Source organism: Thalassophryne amazonica, chromosome 6, assembly GCF_902500255.1.
Source record: "Thalassophryne amazonica chromosome 6, fThaAma1.1, whole genome shotgun sequence".
Classification (NCBI taxonomy): Eukaryota; Metazoa; Chordata; class Actinopteri; order Batrachoidiformes; family Batrachoididae; genus Thalassophryne; species Thalassophryne amazonica.
The window spans coordinates 84217084-84235213 of NC_047108.1; the positions used below are offsets into that span (position 1 = coordinate 84217084).

General features: G+C 42.4%; 1 protein-coding gene across 1 annotated transcript in view; it reads left to right on the forward strand.

Annotated features, from left to right (window-relative positions):
- Positions 1-18130, forward strand: part of dnah12 (dynein, axonemal, heavy chain 12) — a 184148-nt gene that overhangs the window by 18658 nt on the left and 147360 nt on the right. The window contains exon 15 of the mRNA XM_034172638.1: positions 850-1043. Within this exon, the coding sequence (XP_034028529.1) occupies positions 850-1043 (194 nt within the window). The remainder of the gene's footprint in view (positions 1-849; positions 1044-18130) is intronic.

Here is an 18130-nt window from a genome sequence, read left to right on the forward strand (position 1 = left end):
CGCCATGTTGAAAATTCATAATGCCTCCATATCCAAATCTTTTCATGCTTTTATCACAAACTGAACGATTGTTTTGGTTATCTGCTGCACTAACTAATAATATGCCTCACTTTTTACCAAAGTTAAGACATATTCAATGACTTGGAAATGTTCATGTATCCATCCCCTGACTTGTCTGAAGAAAACTCAACAAAACTGATTATTTACAGGTGTTATACCAAAGGATCCCATTACTTATGCAAGCCATCATCTTGGCTTTAATATAAATTTGTCAAGTTGTAGAGATTTGCTTTGAGTTTGAGTTCAAGGAAGATAACAAGCCTAATTTCATTTCTGTTGTATTTGAAATGGCATAAACAAATTTATAAAATACCAAGGGGCCCAATACTTTTGGAGGGTACTGTATGTTGCTGAGATGTTGAAGCCCTCTTTAAAACTGTGGTTTGCACATCTTCAAAAGTGCTAACAGAGGCCACAGTCCATTTCTCAGCCCCAGGGTATTCCAGTTCTCTGCATTCTATATTACTCTTGAGCTATAGTCCTAAGTGTTTATAGTCATTAGTACCAGATGTTTACTTTTATTTAAATAAATTCATTAATTAAAAAGAAAACTATTGCAGTTGAGTCCTACTCAGAAGAATATCTTCCTTATCTTTTGTTTTTTGTTTTTTTCTCTAAGTGCTGTAAATCTGCAATGGTTTGACAACCTTTTCTTAAATTTAATGAAATGACATGGAATATCACATTTTCTTCACAAAAACAAGAACTGTGTGAAGCCTGATTTTAAACTGAATTTGTTTTTGTAATGGATTCTGTGCTAACTGATCTTTTAAAAAATTTTTTGAGCAGTACATGGCGGATGTCAAAACAGTTCACAAACTGCTTCAGCATGCCGAGGATGCAATTATCTCTATAAATAAAGAAGAGGCCCTTTACAAATGGGACCAAACATTTTACCCAGAAGTTGAGATGTTGAGAGAAACTATTGAACCCTACCAAAAGCTGTTTCAACTTGCACTGAAGTGGCAGAACACAGAGAAGAAGTAAGATTTCTTTTTTAGGTATATGCTAATACATAGAGACTATATATGATTTGATGTGTGTGCAGTGCATCTGGAACATATTCACAACGCTTCACTTTTTAAACATCTTATGTTACAGTGTTACTCAAAAATGGATGTAATTCATTTTTTGAACTTCTACACGCAATGCCCCATAATGACTTTTTTTTTTTCACATTTTTGCAAATTTATAAAATCACATGCACATAAGTATTCACAGCATTTGCCATGAAGCTTAAAATTGAGCTCAGGTGCATCCTGTTTCCACAGATCATCTTTGAGATGTTTCTATAGCTTAAATGGAGTCCACCTGGGGTAAATTTAGTTGATTGGACATGATTTTGAAAGGCACACACCTGTCTACATATAAGATCTCACAGCTGACAGTGCATGCCAGAGCACAAACCAAAGATGAAGTCAAAGCAGTTGTCTGTAGACCTGCAAGACGGGATTGTCTCGAGGCATAAATCTGGGGAAGGGTACAGACAAATTTTTGCTGCTTTGACCGTCCCAACAAGCACAGTGGCCTCCATCATCTGTAAATGGAAGAGGTTCAGATCCACCAGGACTCTTCCTAGAGTTGGCTGCCTGTCTAAACTGAGCGATCGGAGGAGAAGGGCCTTATTCAGGGCAGTGACCAAGAACCCGATGGTTACTCTGTCAGAGCTCCAGCATTCCTCTGTGGAGAGAGGACATCCATCTCTGCAGCAATCCACCAATCATTCCTGTATGGTAGAGTGGCCAGACATAAGCCACCCCTAAGTAAAAAGCACATAGCAGTCCATCTAGAGTTTGCCAAACAGCACCTGAAGGACTTTCAGACAGTGAGAAACAAAATTCTCTGGTCTGATGAGACAAAGATCAAACTCTTTGGCATGAATGCTAGGCATCGTGTTTGGAGGAAACCAGGCACCATCCCTACAGTGAAGCATGGTGGTGACAGCATCATGCTGTGGGGATGTTTTTTAGTGACAAGAATTGGGACTAGTCAGGATTGAGGGAAAGATGAATGTAACAAGGTACAGAGACATCCTGGATGATAACTTGTTCCAGAGTGCTCTTGACCTCAGATTGGGGCGCTGGTTCATATTTCAACAGGACAATGACCCTAAGCACACAGCCAAGATATCAAAGGAGTGGCTTCAGGACAACTCTGTGATTGTCCTTGAGTGGCCCAGCCAGAGCCCAGACCTGAATGTGATTGAACATCTCTGAAGAGATTTGAAAATGACTCTGCACCGATGCTCCCCATCCAACCTGATGGAGCTTGAGAGATGCTGCAAAGAGGACTGGGTAAAACTGCTCAAAGATAGGTGTGCCAAGTTTGTGGCATCATATTCAACAAGACATGAGGCTGTAATTGTTGGCAAAAGTGCAGCAAAGTATTGAGCGAAGGCTGTGAACACTTATGTACATGTGATTTCTGAGTTTATTTTTTATTTTTAATCAATTTGCAAAAATTACACAAAAAAAACTTTTCATCTTGTTGGGGGAGGTGATGGTCTAGTGGTAAAGGCGTTGGGCTTGAGACCAGCAGATCCTCAGTTCAAAGCCCAGCCTGACTGGAAAATCACTAAGGGCCCTTGGGCATGGTCTTTCATCCCCTATTGCTCCCTGTGTGTAGTGATCGCCTTGTATGGCAGCACCCTCACATCGGGGTGAATGTGAGGCATTATTTGTAAAGTGCTTTGAGCATCTGACACAGATGGAAAAGAGCTATATAAATGCAGTCCATTTGTCATTTATGTTGTCATTATAGAATCAGAATCGCCTTTGTCATTGTAATTTGCATTACGAGATTTGAGTGCAACTCCAAAAAGGTGCTTTCCGTGGTGTGAGTAATTTTTAGCCAAATAAAAGATAATGAAAATTAACAGTAAATTATTCAGAGTATATGTACAACCCCTGGCAAAAATGATGGAATCACCGGCCTCGGAGGATGTTCATTCAGTTGTTTAATTTTGTAGAAAAAAAGCAGATCACAAACACGACACAAAACTAAAGTCATTTCAAATGGCAACTTTCTGGCTTTAAGAAACACTAAGAAATCAGGAAAAAAAATTGTGGCAGTCAGTAATGGTTACTTTTTTAGACCAAGTAGAGGGAAAAATTATGGAATCACTCAATTCTGAGGAAAAAATTATAGAATCACGAAAAACAAAAGAACGCTCCAACACATCACTAGTATTTTGTTGCACCACCTCTGGCTTTTATAACAGCTTGTAGTCTCTGAGGCATGGACTTCATGAGTGACAAACAGTACTCTTCATCAATCTGGCTCCAACTTTCTCTGATTGCTGTTGCCAGATCAGCTTTGCAGGTTGGAGCCTTGTCGTGGACCGTTTTCTTCAACTTCCAAAGATTTTCAATTGGATTAAGATCCGGACTATTTGCAGGTCATGACATTGACCCTATGTGTCTTTGCAAGGAATGTTTTCACAGTTTTTGCTCTATGGCAAGATGCATTATCATCTTGAAAAATGATTTCATCATCTCCAAACATCCTTTCAATTGATGGGATAAGAAAAGTGTCCAAAATATCAACGTAAACTTGTGCATTTATTGATGATGTAATGACAGCCATCTCCCCAGTGCCTTTACCTGACATGCAGCCCCACATCATCAATGATTGTGGAAATTTACATGTTCTCCTCAGGCAGTCATCTTTATAAATCTCATTGGAACGGCACCAAACAAAAGTTCCAGCATCATCACCTTGCCCGATGCAGATTTGAGATTCATCACTGAATATTACTTTCATCCAGTCATCCACAGTCCACGATTGCTTTTCCTTAGTCCATTGTGACCTTGTTTTTTTCTGTTTAGGTGTTAATGATGGCTTTCGTCTAGCTTTTCTGTATGTAAATCCCATTTCCTTTAGGCGGTTTCTTACAGTTCAGTCACAGACGTTGACTCCAGTTCCCCCCATTCGTTCCTCATTTGTTTTGTTGTGCATTTTTGAGACATATTGCTTTAAGTTTTCTGTCTTGACGCTTTGTCTTCCTTGGTCTACCAGTATGTTTGCCTTTAACAACCTTCCCATGTTTGTATTTGGTCCAGAGTTTAGACACAGCTGACTGTGAACAACCAACATCTTTTGCAACATTGCGTGATGATTTACCCTCTTTTAAGAGTTTGATAATCCTCTCCTTTGTTTCAGTTGACATCTCTCGTGTTGGAGCCATGATTCATGTCAGTCCACTTGGTGCAACAGCTCTCCAAGGTGTGATCACTCCTTTTTAGATGCAGACTAATGAGCAGATCTGATTTGATGCAGGTGTTACTTTTGGGGATGAAACTTTACAGGGTGATTCCATAATTTATTCCTCAGAATTGAGTGAGTCCATATTTTTTTCCCTCTGCTTGGTCTAAAAAAGTAACCATTACTGACTGCCACAATTATTTTTCCTTATTTCTTATAGTGTTTCTTAAAGCCAGAAAGTTGCCATTTGAAATGACTTTAGTTTTTTTGTCATGTCTGTGATTTGCTTTTTTTCTGCAAAATTAAACAATTGAATGAACATCCTCCGAGGCCGGTGATTCCATAATTATTGCCAGGGGTTGTACAACTAATATAAACATAAGATAAAATGAAATGTGGACTAAGTAATGTAAAATGAGAATTATATACAACTGTGGACTCATATTGCACAAGAAACTTGAAGGTGCGGATTAGAGTGATTTATTTGCTCAGTGCAGTGATCACTCTGGGGAGAAAGCTGTCCCTGAGTCTGTTTGTCCAAGTTTTGATTGACCTATACCGTCAGCCGGAGGGTAGTAGGTCAAACAGGTGGTTGCTGGGGTTGGATGTGTCTTTGCAGATGCTGGCAGCTCTGCTGAGGTTGCGAGAGCTGGCAATGTCTTCCAGGCTGGGTAGAGAGCAGCCAGTGATCCCCTGGGCTGTTTTGATCACCCTCTGCAGCACTCTCCTGTCTGCTGCTGTGCACCCCCCATACCACACTGTGATGCAGTACGTCTGGATGCTCTCGATGATGGCTCTGTAGAACAACACCAACAGCTTCTCCTCCAGGTTGTTTCTCCTAAGCACCCTCAGGAAGTGGAGTCGCTGCTGGGGTTTCTTCACCACCACTGTGGTGTTGGCAGTCCAGGAGAGGCTGTCGGAGAGCTGCACTCCCAGGAACCTGATGGAGCTGACCCTTTCCACACAGTCCCCTTTGGATGTAGAGCGGGGCTGGGTCAGCCCTGTTCTTCCTGAAGTCCAGGATTATTTCTTATATTTTTGTGGTGTTCAGCGGCAGGTTGTAAGCTGAACACCACGCTGTTAGTCGATTTACGTCGTCTCTGTAGTCGGTCTCATCCCCCCCTGAGATGAGCCCAATCACGGTGGTATCATCCGCAAACTTTATGATGGTGTTTGTGGGATGGGTCGGAGAGCAGTCATTCGTGTAGACGGTGAACAGGAGGGGGCTCAGTACACAGCCTTGAGGGGAACCGGTGTTGAGTGTGATGGTGGAGGAAAGGTGGGGGCCAAGTTTCACGGACTGTGGGCGGTTTGTGAGGAAGTCCTTGTTCCACTGGCAGATGGGGGTGGAGATGATGTGGTTGAAGGCTGAGCTGAAGTCCAGCAAGAGCATCCTCACATAGCTCCCCTGGTACTCCAGGTGGCTCAGCGTGGTGTGGAGAGCTGTGGTGATAGCGTCCTCTGTGGAGCGGTTTGGCCTGTAGGCAAACTGGTGGGGGTCCAGAGCAGGAGGCAGACAGGCTCTGATGTCTCTGAGACCAGTCTTTCAAAGCACTTCATGACCACAGGCGTAAGTGCAACAGGCCTGTAGTCATTTATGCTCTCCACTGCTGACTTCTTTGGGACTGGAATGATGGTGGAGGATTTGAGACAGGGTGGAATGGTGGCCTGGGACGGGGACAGGTTGAAGATGCAGGTGAAAACTCCAGCCAGTTGGTCAGCACACGCTTTCAGTACCTTTCCAGGTACACCATCGGGGCCGGCCACCTTCCTGGGGTTCATCGCCTTCAGCACACGTCTCACTTCGTGTTCCTGAAGTGTTAACGTGCTAAGTGCTGGAGTGTGGTCGGTGTGGAGTTGCTGCTGGTCTGTCTGCTTCGAAGCGGGCAAAGAAGCGGTTCAGCTCCTCTGCCAGCGAGGCGTCAGACCTAGCATTTCCTGGGTTACTGCTTCTGTAGTTGTTTATATGATTTATTCCCTGCCACATCCTTCTGCGGTCATTTAAATAAAATCAATTTTATTTATATAGTGCCAAATCACAACAAACAGTTGCCCCAAGGTGCTTTATATTGTAAGGCAAAGCCATACAATAATTACGGAAAAACCCCAACGGTCGAAACGACCCCCTGTGAGCAAGCACTTGGCGACAGTGGGAAGGAAAAACTCCCTTTTAACAGGAAGAAACCTCCAGCAGTACCAGGCTTAGGGAGGGGGAATCTTCTGCTGGGACTGGTTGGGGCTGAGGGAGAGAACCAGGAAAAAGACATGCTGTGGAGGGGAGCAGAGATCAATCACTAATGATTAAATGCAGAGTGGTGCATACAGAGCAAAAAGAGAAAGAAACACTCAGTGCGTCATGGGAACCCCCCAGCAGTCTAAGTCTATAGCAGCATAACTAAGGGATGGTTCAGGGTCACCTGATCCAACCCTAACTATAAGCTTTAGCAAAAAGGAAAGTTTTAAGCTTAATCTTAAAAGTAGAGAGGGTGTCTGTCTCCCTGATCTGAATTGGGAGTTGGTTCCAGAGGAGAGGAGCCTGAAAGCTGAACGCTCTGCCTCCCATTCTACTCTTACAAACCCTAGGAACTACAAGTAAGCCTGCAGTCTGAGAGCGAAGCACTCTATTGGGGTGATATGGTACTATGAGGTCCCTAAGATAAGATGGGACCTGATTATTCAAAACCTTATAAGTAAGAAGAAATTTAAATTCTATTGTAGAATTAACAGGAAGCCAATGAAGAGAGGCCAATATGGCTGAGATATGCTCTCTCCTTCTAGTCCTTGTCAGTACTCTAGCTGCAGCATTTTGAATTAACTGAAGGCTTTTCAGGGAACCTTTAGGACAACCTGATAATAATGAATTACAGTAGTCCAGCCTAGAGGAAATAAATGCATGAATTAGTTTTTCAGCATCACTCTGAGACAAGACCTTTCTAATTTTAGAGATATTGCGCAAATGCAAAAAAGCAGTCCTACATATTTGTTTAATACACGCATTGAATGACATATCCTGATCAAAAATGACTCCAAGATTTCTCATAGTATTACTAGAGGTCAGGGTAATGCCATCCAGAGTAAGGATCTGGTTAGACACCATGTTTCTAAGATTTGTGGGGCCAAGTACAATAACTTCAGTTTTATCTGAGTTTAAAAGCAGGAAATTAGAGGTCATCCATGTCTTTGTCTGTAAGACAATCCTGCAGTTTAGCTAATTGGTGTGTGTCCTCTGGCTTCATGGATAGATAAAGCTGGGTATCATCTGCGTAACAATGAAAATTTAAGCAATGCTGTCTAATAATACTACCTAAGGGAAGCATGTATAAAGTGAATAAAATTGGTCCTAGCACAGAACCTTGTGGAACTCCATAATTAACCTTAGTCTGTGAAGAAGATTCCCCATTTACATGAACAAATTGTAATCTATTAGATAAATTATTCAAACCACTGCAGCGCAGTGCCTTTAATACCTATGGCATGCTCTAATCTCTGTAATAAAATTTTATGGTCAACAGTATCAAAAGCAGCACTGAGGTCCAACAAAACAAGCACAGAGATGAATCCACTGTCTGAGGCCATAAGATCATTTGTAACCTTCACTTCACACGCTGTTTCTGTACTATGATGAATTCTAAACCATGACTGAAACTCTTCAAATAGACCATTCCTCTGCAGATGATCAGTTAGCTGTTTTACAACTACCCTTTCAAGAATTTTTGAGAGAAAAGGAAGGTTGGAGATTGACCTATAATTAGCTAAGATAGCTGGGTCAAGTGATGGCTTTTTAAGTAATGGTTTAATTACTGCCACCTTAAAAGCCTGTGGTACATAACCAACTAACAAAGATAGATTGATCATATTTAAGATCGAAGCATTAAATAATGGTAGGGCTTCCTTGAGCAGCCTGGTAGGAATGGGGTCTAATAAACATGTTGATGGTTTGGAGGAAGTAACTAATGAAAATAACTCAGACAGAACAATTGGAGCGAAAGAGTCTAACCAAATACCGGCATCACTGAAAGCAGCCAAATAGAACGATATGTCTTTGGGATGGCTATGAGTAATTTTTTCTCTAATAGTTAAAATTTTATTAGCAAAGAAAGTCATGAAGTCATTACTAGTTAAAGGAATACTTGGCTCAATAGAGCTCTGTCAGCCTGGCTACAGTGCTTAAAAGAAGCCTGGGGTTGTTCTTATTTTCTTCAATTAGTGATGAGTAGTAAGATGGCATAGCTTTACGGAGGGCTTTTTTTATAGAGCAACAGACTCTTTTTCCAGGCTAAGTGAAGATCTTCTAAATTAGTGAGACGCCATTTCCTCTCCAACGTACGGGTTATCTGCTTTAAGCTGCGAGTTTGTGAGTTATACCACGGAGTCAGGCATTTCTGATTTAAGACTCTCTTTTTCAGAGGAGCTACAGCATCCAAAGTTGTCCTCAATGAGGATATAAAACTATTGACGAGATAATCTATCTCACTCAGAGTTTAGGTAGCTACTCTGCCCTGTGTTGGTATATGGCATTGGAGAACATAAAGAAGGAATCATATCCTTAAACCTAGTTACAGAGCTTTCTGAAAGACTTCTACTGTAATGAAACTTATTCCCCACTGCTGGGTAGTCCATCAGAGTAAATGTAAATGTTAAGAAATGATCAGACAGAAGGGGGTTTTCAGGGAATACTGTTAAGTCTTCAATTTCCATATCATAAGCCAGAACAAGATCTAAGGTATGATTAAAGTGGTGGGTGGACTCATTTACATTTTGAGCAAAGCCAATCGAGTCTAACAATAGATTAAATGTAGTGTTGAGGCTGTCATTCTCAGCATCTGTGTGGATGTTAAAATCGCCCACTATAATTATCTTATCTGAGCTAAGCACTAAGTCAGACAAAAGGTCCGAAAACTCGCAGTAACGACCAGGTGGACGATAGATAATAACAAATAAAACTGGTTTTTGGGACTTCCAATTTGGATGGACAAGACTGAGTCAAGCTTTCAAATGAATTAAAGCTCTGTCTGGGTTTTTGATTAATTAATAAGCTGGAGTGGAAGATTGCTGCTAATCCTCTGCCTCGGCCCATGCTATGAGCGTTCTGGCAGTTAGCGTGACTCTGGGGTGTTGACTCATTTAAACTAACATATTCATCCTGCTGTAACTAGGTTTCTGTAAGGCAGAATAAATCGATATGTTGATCAATTATTATATCATTTACTAACAGGGACTTAGAAGAGAGAGATCTAATGTTTAATAGACCACATTTAACTGTTTTAGTCTGTGGTGCAGTTGAAGGTGCTACATTATTTTTTCTTTTTGAATTTTTATGCTTAAATAGATTTTTGCTGGTTATTGGTGGTCTGGGAGCAGGCACCGTCTCTACGGGGATGGGGTAATGAGGGGATGGCAGGGGGAGAGAAGCTGCAGAGAGGTGTGTAAGACTACAACTCTGCTTTCTGGTCCCAACCCTGGATAGTCACGGTTTGGAGGATTTAAGAAAATTGGCCAGATTTCTAGAAATGAGAGCTGCTCCATCCAAAGTGGGATGGATGCCGTCTCTCCTAACAAGACCTGGTTTTCCCCAGAAGCTTTGCCAATTATCTATGAAGCCCATGTCATTTTTTGGACACCACTCAGACAGCCAGCAATTCAGGGAGAACATGCGGCTAAACATGTCACTCCCGGTCAGATTGGGGAGGGGCCCAGAGAAAACTACAGAGTCCGACATTGTTTTTGCAAAGTTACACACCGATTCAATATTAATTTTAGTGACCTCCGATTGGCGTAACCGGGTGTCATTACTGCCGACGTGAATTACAATATTACCAAATTTACGCTTAGCCTTAGCAAGCAGTTTCAAATTTCCTTCAATGTCGCCTGCTCTGGCCCCCGGAAGACAATTGACTATGGTTGCTGGTGTCGCTAATTTCACATTTCTCAAAACAGAGTCGCCAATAACTAGTTTGTTCCTCGGCGGGTGTGTTGCCGAGTGGGGAAAAACGGTTAGAAATGTGAACAGGTTGGCGGTGTACACGGGGCTTCTGTTTAGGACTACGCTTCCTCTTCACAGTCACCCAGTCGGCCTGCTTTCCCGGCTGCTCGGGATCTGCTGGAGGGGAACTAACGGCGGCTACGGTACCTTGGTCCGCACCGACTACAGGGGCCTGGCTAGTTGTAGGATTTTCCAAGGTGCAGAGCCGAGTCTCCAGTTCGCCTGGCCTCCAAAGCTACGAATAAGCTACACTTATTACAAGTACCATTACTGCTAAAGGAGGCCTAGGAATAACTAAACATTTCACACCCAGAGCAGAGAAGTGAGGGAGAGACAGGAGAAGCCGCCATGCTAAACCGGCTAACAGCTAGTAGCTGCGCTAAGCTAGCGGATTCCTAAAAACACACAAAGTGAATAATGTCTAAATAATTTAGAGGTGATTCAGCGGAGGGAGTGCTTTAGTTAAGGCACGTGAAGATTACACTGTGAAACAAATCGTTATCTAGTTAACTAGATCAATCTAACTGCTAACAGATGCAGCAAAACACCGCTGTGCTCCGGAACAGGAAGTGATACAATACCGCAGTGAGAGCCAACCACCAGTAGAGGCAGTGATTTACAGTGAAGTGGTCCTCTATCTTTTCCTTGAAGGCAGCCTTGGTCTCTCTGATGCCTCTTTTTAGATCAGACCTGGCTGCGCTGTACAGGGCCCTGTCCCCTGATTTAAAGGCAGTGTTGCAGCTTTTTAATAGGGACTGGACTGCACTGTTCATCCAGGGCTTCTGGTTTGGAAAAACCCTGACCCTTTTGTTGACTGTGACAGTGGCAACACAGTTCTTAATGTAAGAGAGTACGGTGTCAGTGTACTCCTGCAGGTTGTGGCTGGAGAATAAATCCCATACAGTTCGTGAAAAGCAGTCCTGTAGCTGGGAGAGCACTCCCTCAGGCCAGGTTTGGATTGTCTTGATTGTCCGTTGTGGCTTTGTTCGCCTCAGCAGGGGGGTGTAGGTGGGGTGAGGGACAGGCAGAGGTGGTCAGATCCAGCGAGATGGGGGAGGGGAGTGACTTTGTACGTGTATTTAATGTTTGAGTAAACATGGTACAAAGTATTTTCCCCTCTGGTGGCACACTTCACGTACTGGACGAACTTAGGGAGCACAGTCTTTAAACACACTTGGTTGAAGTTGCCAGCAACAACACAACACAAACACCATCCGGGTGGGCCAGCTGCTGTTTATTTACACAGGCAAGCAAGAGGCTTGCTAACGTTAGCATCGGGTGGGAACGTAAACAGCAAACACGACTACTGTGAACTCCCTTGGGAGATAAAAAGGTCTGCACGAGACTGCCAGCACCTCTAAATCAGGAGAACAGTGAGAGTCGATGACCCTGCTGCAACAGCACCACTCACGGTTCACATAAACATGGGGTGTTGCGAGTACAATTTTGAGGGAAAAATTAATTTACTCCACTTAACAAAATGTGGAAAAAATAAAGCGCTGTGAATACTTTCCGGATGCAGCGTGTGTGTGTGTGTATGTGTGCGCATATACACACATACACAGTGGGGCCAAAAAGTATTTAGTCAGCCCCTGATTGTGCAAGTTCTCTGACTTAGAAAGATGAGACGTCTGTAATTTTCAACATAGGTACACTGTAACTATGAGAGACAAAATGAGAAAAAAATCCAGGAAATGAAATTGTAGGAGTTTTAAAGAATTATTTGTAAATTATGGTGGAGAATAAGTATTTGGTCACACACAAACAAGCAAGATTTCTGGCTCTCACAGACCCGTAACTTCTTTAAGAAGCTCTTCTGTCCTCCACCTGTTACCTGTATTAATGGCATCTGTTGGAACTCGTAATCTGTATAAAAGACACCTATCCACAACCTCAATCAGACTCCAAACTCAACCATGGCCAAGACTAAAGAGCTGTTGGACACCAGGAATAACATTGTAGACCTGCACAAGGTGGGGAAGAATGAATCTACAATAGTCAAGCAAGTTGGTGTGAATAAATCAATCAACTATTTTCTTATATAGCGCCAAATCACAACAAACAGTTGCCCCAAGGCGCTCCATATTGCAAGGCAAGGCCATACAATAACCATGAAAAACCCCAACGGTCAAAACGACCCCCTATGAGCAAGCACTTGGCCACAGTGGGAAGGAAAAACTCCCTTTTAACAGGAAGAAACCTCCAGCAGAACCAGGCTCAGGGAGGGGCAGTCTTCTGCTGAGACTGGTTGGGGCTGAGGGAAAGAACCAGGAAAAAGACATGCCGAGAAGGGGGGCAGAGATCGATCACTAATGATTAAATGCAGAGTGATGCATACGGAGCAAAAAAAGAAAGAAACAGTGCATCATGGGAACCCCCCACAGTCTACGTCTAAAGCAACATAACCAAGGGATGGTCCAGGGTCACCCGATCCAGCCCTAACTATAAGCCTTAGCGAAAAGGAAAGTTTTAAGCCTAATCTTAAAAGTAGAGAGGGTATCTGTCTCCCTGATCTGAATTGGGAGCTGGTTCCACAGGAGAGGAGCCTGAAAGCTGAAGGCTCTGCCTCCCATTCTACTCTTACAAACCCTAGGAACCACAAGTAAGCCCGCAGTCTGAGAGCGAAGCGCTCTAATGGGGTAATATGGTACTACGAGGTCCCTAAGATAAGATGGGACCTGATTATTCAAAACCTTATAAGTAAGAAGAAGAATTTTAAATTCTATTCTAGAATTAACAGGAAGCCAATGAAGAGAGGCCAACACGGGTGAGATATGCTCTCTCCTGCTAGTCCCCGTCAGTACTCTAGCTGCAGCATTCTGAACCAACTGAAGGCTTTTTAGGGAACTTTTAGGACAACCTGATAATAATGAATTACAATAGTCCAGCCTAGAGGAAATAAATGCATGAATTAGTTTTTCAGCATCACTCTGAGACAAGACCTTTCTGATTTTAGAAATATTGCGTAAATGCAAAAAGGCAGTCCTACATATTTGTTTAATATGCGCTTTGAATGACATATCCTGATCAAAAATAACTCCAAGATTTCTCACAGTATTACTAGAGATCAGGGAAATGCCATCCAGAGTAACGATCTGGTTAGACACCATGCTTCTAAGATTTGTGGGGCCAAGTACAATAACTTCAGTTTTATCTGAGTTTAAAAGCAGGAAATTAGAGGTCATCCATGTCTTTATGTCTGTAAGACAATCCTGCAGTTTAGCTAATTGGTGTGTATCCTCTGGCTTCATGGATAGATAAAGCTGGGTATCATCTGCGTAACAATGAAAATTTAAGCAATACCGTCTAATAATACTGCCCAAGGGAAGCATGTATAAAGTGAATAAAATTGGTCCTAGCACAGAACCTTGTGGAACTCCATAATTAACTTTAGTCTGTGAAGAAGATTCCCCATTTACATGAACAAACTGTAATCTATTAGACAAATATGATTCAAACCACCGCAGCGCAATGCCTTTAATACCTATGACATGCTCTAATCTCTGTAATAAAATTTTATGGTCAACAGTATCAAAAGCAGCACTGAGGTCCAACAGAACAAGCACAGAGATAAGTCCACTGTCCGAAGCCATAAGATCATTTGTAACCTTCACTAATGCTGTTTCTGTACTATGATGAATTCTAAAACCTGACTGAAACTCTTCAAATAGACCATTCCTCTGCAGGTGATCAGTTAGCTGTTTTACAACTACCCTCTCAAGAATCTTTGAGAGAAAAGGAAGGTTGGAGATTGGCCTATAATTAGCTAAGATAGCTGGGTCAAGTGATGGCTTTTTAAGTAATGGTTTAATTACTGCCACCTTAAAGGCCTGTGGTACATAACCAACTAACAAAGATAGATTGATCATATTTAAGATTGAAGCATTAAATAATGGTAGGACTTCCTTGAGCAGCCTGGCAGGAATGGGGTCTAATAAGCATGTTGATGGTTTGGATGAAGTAACTAATGAAAATAACTCAGGCAGAACAATCGGAGAGAAAGAGTCTAACCAAATACCGGCATCACTGAAAGCAGCCAAAGATAGCGATACATCTTTGGGATGGTTATGAGTAATTTTTTCTCTAATAGTCAAAATTTTGTTAGCAAAGAAAGTCATGAAGTCATCACTAGTTAAAGTTAATGGAATACTCAGCTCAATAGAGCTCTGACTCTTTGTCAGCCTGGCTACAGTGCTGAAAAGAAACCTGGGGTTGTTCTTATTTTCTTCAATTAGTGATGAGTAGAAAGATGTCCTAGCTTCACAGAGGGCTTTCTTATAGAGCAACAAACTCTTTTTCCAGGCTAAGTGAAGATCTTCTAAATTAGTGAGACGCCATTTCCTCTCCAACTTACGGGTTATCTGCTTTAAGCTACGAGTTTGTGAGTTATACAACGGAGTCAGACACTTCTGATTTAAAGCTCTCTTTTTCAGAGGAGCTACAGCATCCAAAGTTGTCTTCAATGAGGATGTAAAACTATTGACGAGATACTCTAGCTCCCTTACAGAGTTTAGGTAGCTACTCTGCTCTGTGTTGGTATATGACATTAGAGAACATAAAGAAGGAATCATATCCTTAAACCTAGTTACAGCACTTTCTGAAAGACTTCTAGTGTAATGAAACTTATTCCCCACTGCAGGGTAGTCCATCAGGGTAAATGTAAATGTTATTAAAAAATGATCAGACAGAAGGGAGTTTTCAGGGAATACTGTTAAGTCTTCTATTTCCATACCATAAGTCAGAACAAGATCTAAAATATGATTAAAGTGGTGGGTGGACTCATTTACTTTTTGAGCAAAGCCGATAGAGTCTAATAATAGATTAAATGCAGTGTTGAGGCTGTCATTCTCAGCATCTGTGTGGATGTTAAAATCGCCCACTATAATTATCTTATCTGAGCTAAGCACTAAGTCAGACAAAAGGTCTGAAAATTCACAGAGAAACTCACAGTAACGACCAGGTGGACGATAGATAATAACAAATAAAACTGTTTTTTGGGACTTCCAATTTGGATGGACAAGACTAAGAGACAAGCTTTCAAATGAATTAAAGCTCTGTCTAGGTTTTTGATTAATTAATAAGCTGGAATGGAAGATTGCTGCTAATCCTCCGCCCCGGCCCGTGCTACGAGCATTCTGACAGTTAGTGTGACTCGGGGGTGTTGACTCATTTAAACTAACATATTCATCCTGCTGTAACCAAGTTTCTGTTAGGCAGAATAAATCAATACGTTGATCAATTATTATATCATTTACCAACAGGGACTTAGAAGAAAGAGACCTAATGTTTAATAGACCACATTTAACTGTTTTAGTCTGTGGTGCAATTGAAGGTGCTATATTTTTTCTTTTTGAATTTTTATGCTTAAATAGATTTTTGCTAGTTATTGGTGGTCTGGGAGCAGGCACCGTCTCTACAGGGATGGGGTAATAAGGGGATGGCAGGGAGAGAGAAGCTGCAGAGAGGTGTATAAGACCACAGCTCTGCCTCCTGGTCCCAACGCTAGACAGTCACAGTTTGGAGGATCCAAAAAAATTGGCCAGATTTCTAGAAATGAGAGCTGCTCCCTCTAAAGTGGGATGGATGCCGTCTCTCCTAACAAGACCAGGTTTTCCCCAGAAGCTTTGCCAATTATCAGTGAAGCCCACCTCATTTTTTGGACACCACTCAGACAGCCAGCAATTCAAGGAGAACATGCGGCTAAACATGTCACTCCCGGTCTGATTGGGGAGGGGCCCAGAGAAAACAACAGAGTCCGACATTGTTTTTGCAAAGTTACACACCGATTTAATGTTAATTTTAGTGACCTCCGATTGGCGTAACAGAGTGTCATTACTGCCGACGTGAATTACAATCTTACCAAATTTAAGGCTTAGCCTTAGCCAGCAATTTCAAATGTCCTTCGATGTCGCCTGCTCTGGCCCCCGGAAGACAATTGACAATGGTTGCTGGTGTCGCTAACTTCACATTTCTCAAAACAGAGTCGCCAATAACCAGAGTTTGATCCTCGGCGGGTGTGTCGTCGAGTGGGGAAAAACGGTTAGAGATGTGAACGGGTTGACGGTGTACACAGGGCTTCTGTTTAGGGCTACGCTTCCTCCTCACAGTCACCCAGTCAGCCTGCTTTCCCGACTGCACGGGATCTGCCAGGGGGGAACTAACGGCGGCTAAGCTACCTTGGTCCGCACCGACTACAGGGGCCTGGCTAGCTGTAGAATTTTCCGCGGTGCGGAGCCTGGCCTCCAAAGCTACGAATAAGCTGCACTTATTACAAGTACCGTTACTGCTAAAGGAGGCCGAGGAATAACTAAACATTTCACACCCAGAGCAGAAAAGTGCGGGAGAGACAGGAGAAGCCGCCATGCTAAATCGGCTAAGAGCTAGTAGCTACGCTAAGCTAGCGGATTCCCAAAAACACACAAAGTAAATAATGTGCAAATAATCCAAAGGTGATTCAGCAGAAGGAGTGCCCCAATCAAGGCACCAAACAGGCCATGAAGCAGCACAGGCAACGCACGACAACGGTGCTAAAATAAAATAAAAATAAAAAAAAATAAAAACGAAAGCGTTAGCAAGCTAGTTAGCCTGCCAACGCTAATAAAAGTTAGCTGATAAAAGTGCTCCGTCGCGATGTTTCGACCGTTAGAGGTCTTCCTTAGGCGTTGGAGCACAGTAAAAAGTTAAAAAAAAAATTAAAAAGTAAAAAAAAGTAAAGTCTTGAAAAAGACTGTTAGTTCAAGTCCAAAGCAGCAGGTAGCAGTCTCTGTGTAAACAGTCCCAACAGAGAGCCCTCCAAATCCAACTGTAAATCAACTGTGGGAGCAGTTGTAAGAAAATGGAAGACATACAAGACCATTGATTAGCTCCCTCAATCTGGGGCTCCATGCCAGATTTCATCCCGTGGGGTCAAAATGATCATGAGAACGGTGAACAAAAATCTCAGAACTACAGTGTACTGACAAAACACACAAGACAGAACTAGTGTATTGACAAACTATTGGCCAATATTAAATCTATCATTTTTCTCAAATTCTGGAAAAAGTGGTGTCACGGCAGCTCGTAGACCATCTGCAGTCTGCTTTTAGAAAATATCATTCCACAGAGACGGCTCTCACTAAAGTGGTGAATGATCTTCTGCTTACAATGGATTCGGACACCGCTACGGTTCTGTTGCTGTTAGATCTCAGTGCTGCATTTGATACAGTGGATCATCATATTCTACTTGATAGGCTGGAAAATCACTTTGGGATTACTGGGAGTGCCCTTGCATGGCTGATGTCATACTTGACCAGTCGTTCTCACTGTGTTTTGTACAGTAACACTACCTCTAACCTTAGTGACATGAAATTTGGGGTTTCACAGGGGTCTGTCTTAGGCCCCCTGCTTTTCTCCCTTTATATAGCACCCCTTGGGCACATATTGCGGCGTTTTGGGATTACCTTTCACTGCTGTGCAGATGATACTCAGTTATACATGCCGATAACTGCTGGTAATCTCGTTCACATAAAATCCTTAGAAGATTGCCTTGCAGCAGTGAGAAGTTGGATGTCTAGAAACTTCCTACTTTTAAACTCTGATAAGACTGAAATGATGGTTCTTGGTCCAGTGAGACATCGGCATCAACTTGACCACTTAACGCTCAGCCTCGGCTCGTCTGTCATACATCACACTGACAAAGTGAGGAACCTTGGGGTAATTTTTGATCCTTCGTTGTCCTTTGGCCTCCACATTAGAAATATTACTAGGACTGCTTTTTTCCACCTGTGAAATATAGCAAAGATTCGTCCCATCCTGTCTATGGCTGATGCTGAGACCCTGATCCATGCATTTATCTCTTCTAGATTGGACTACTGCCATGTTCTATTTTCTGATTTACCGCAGTCT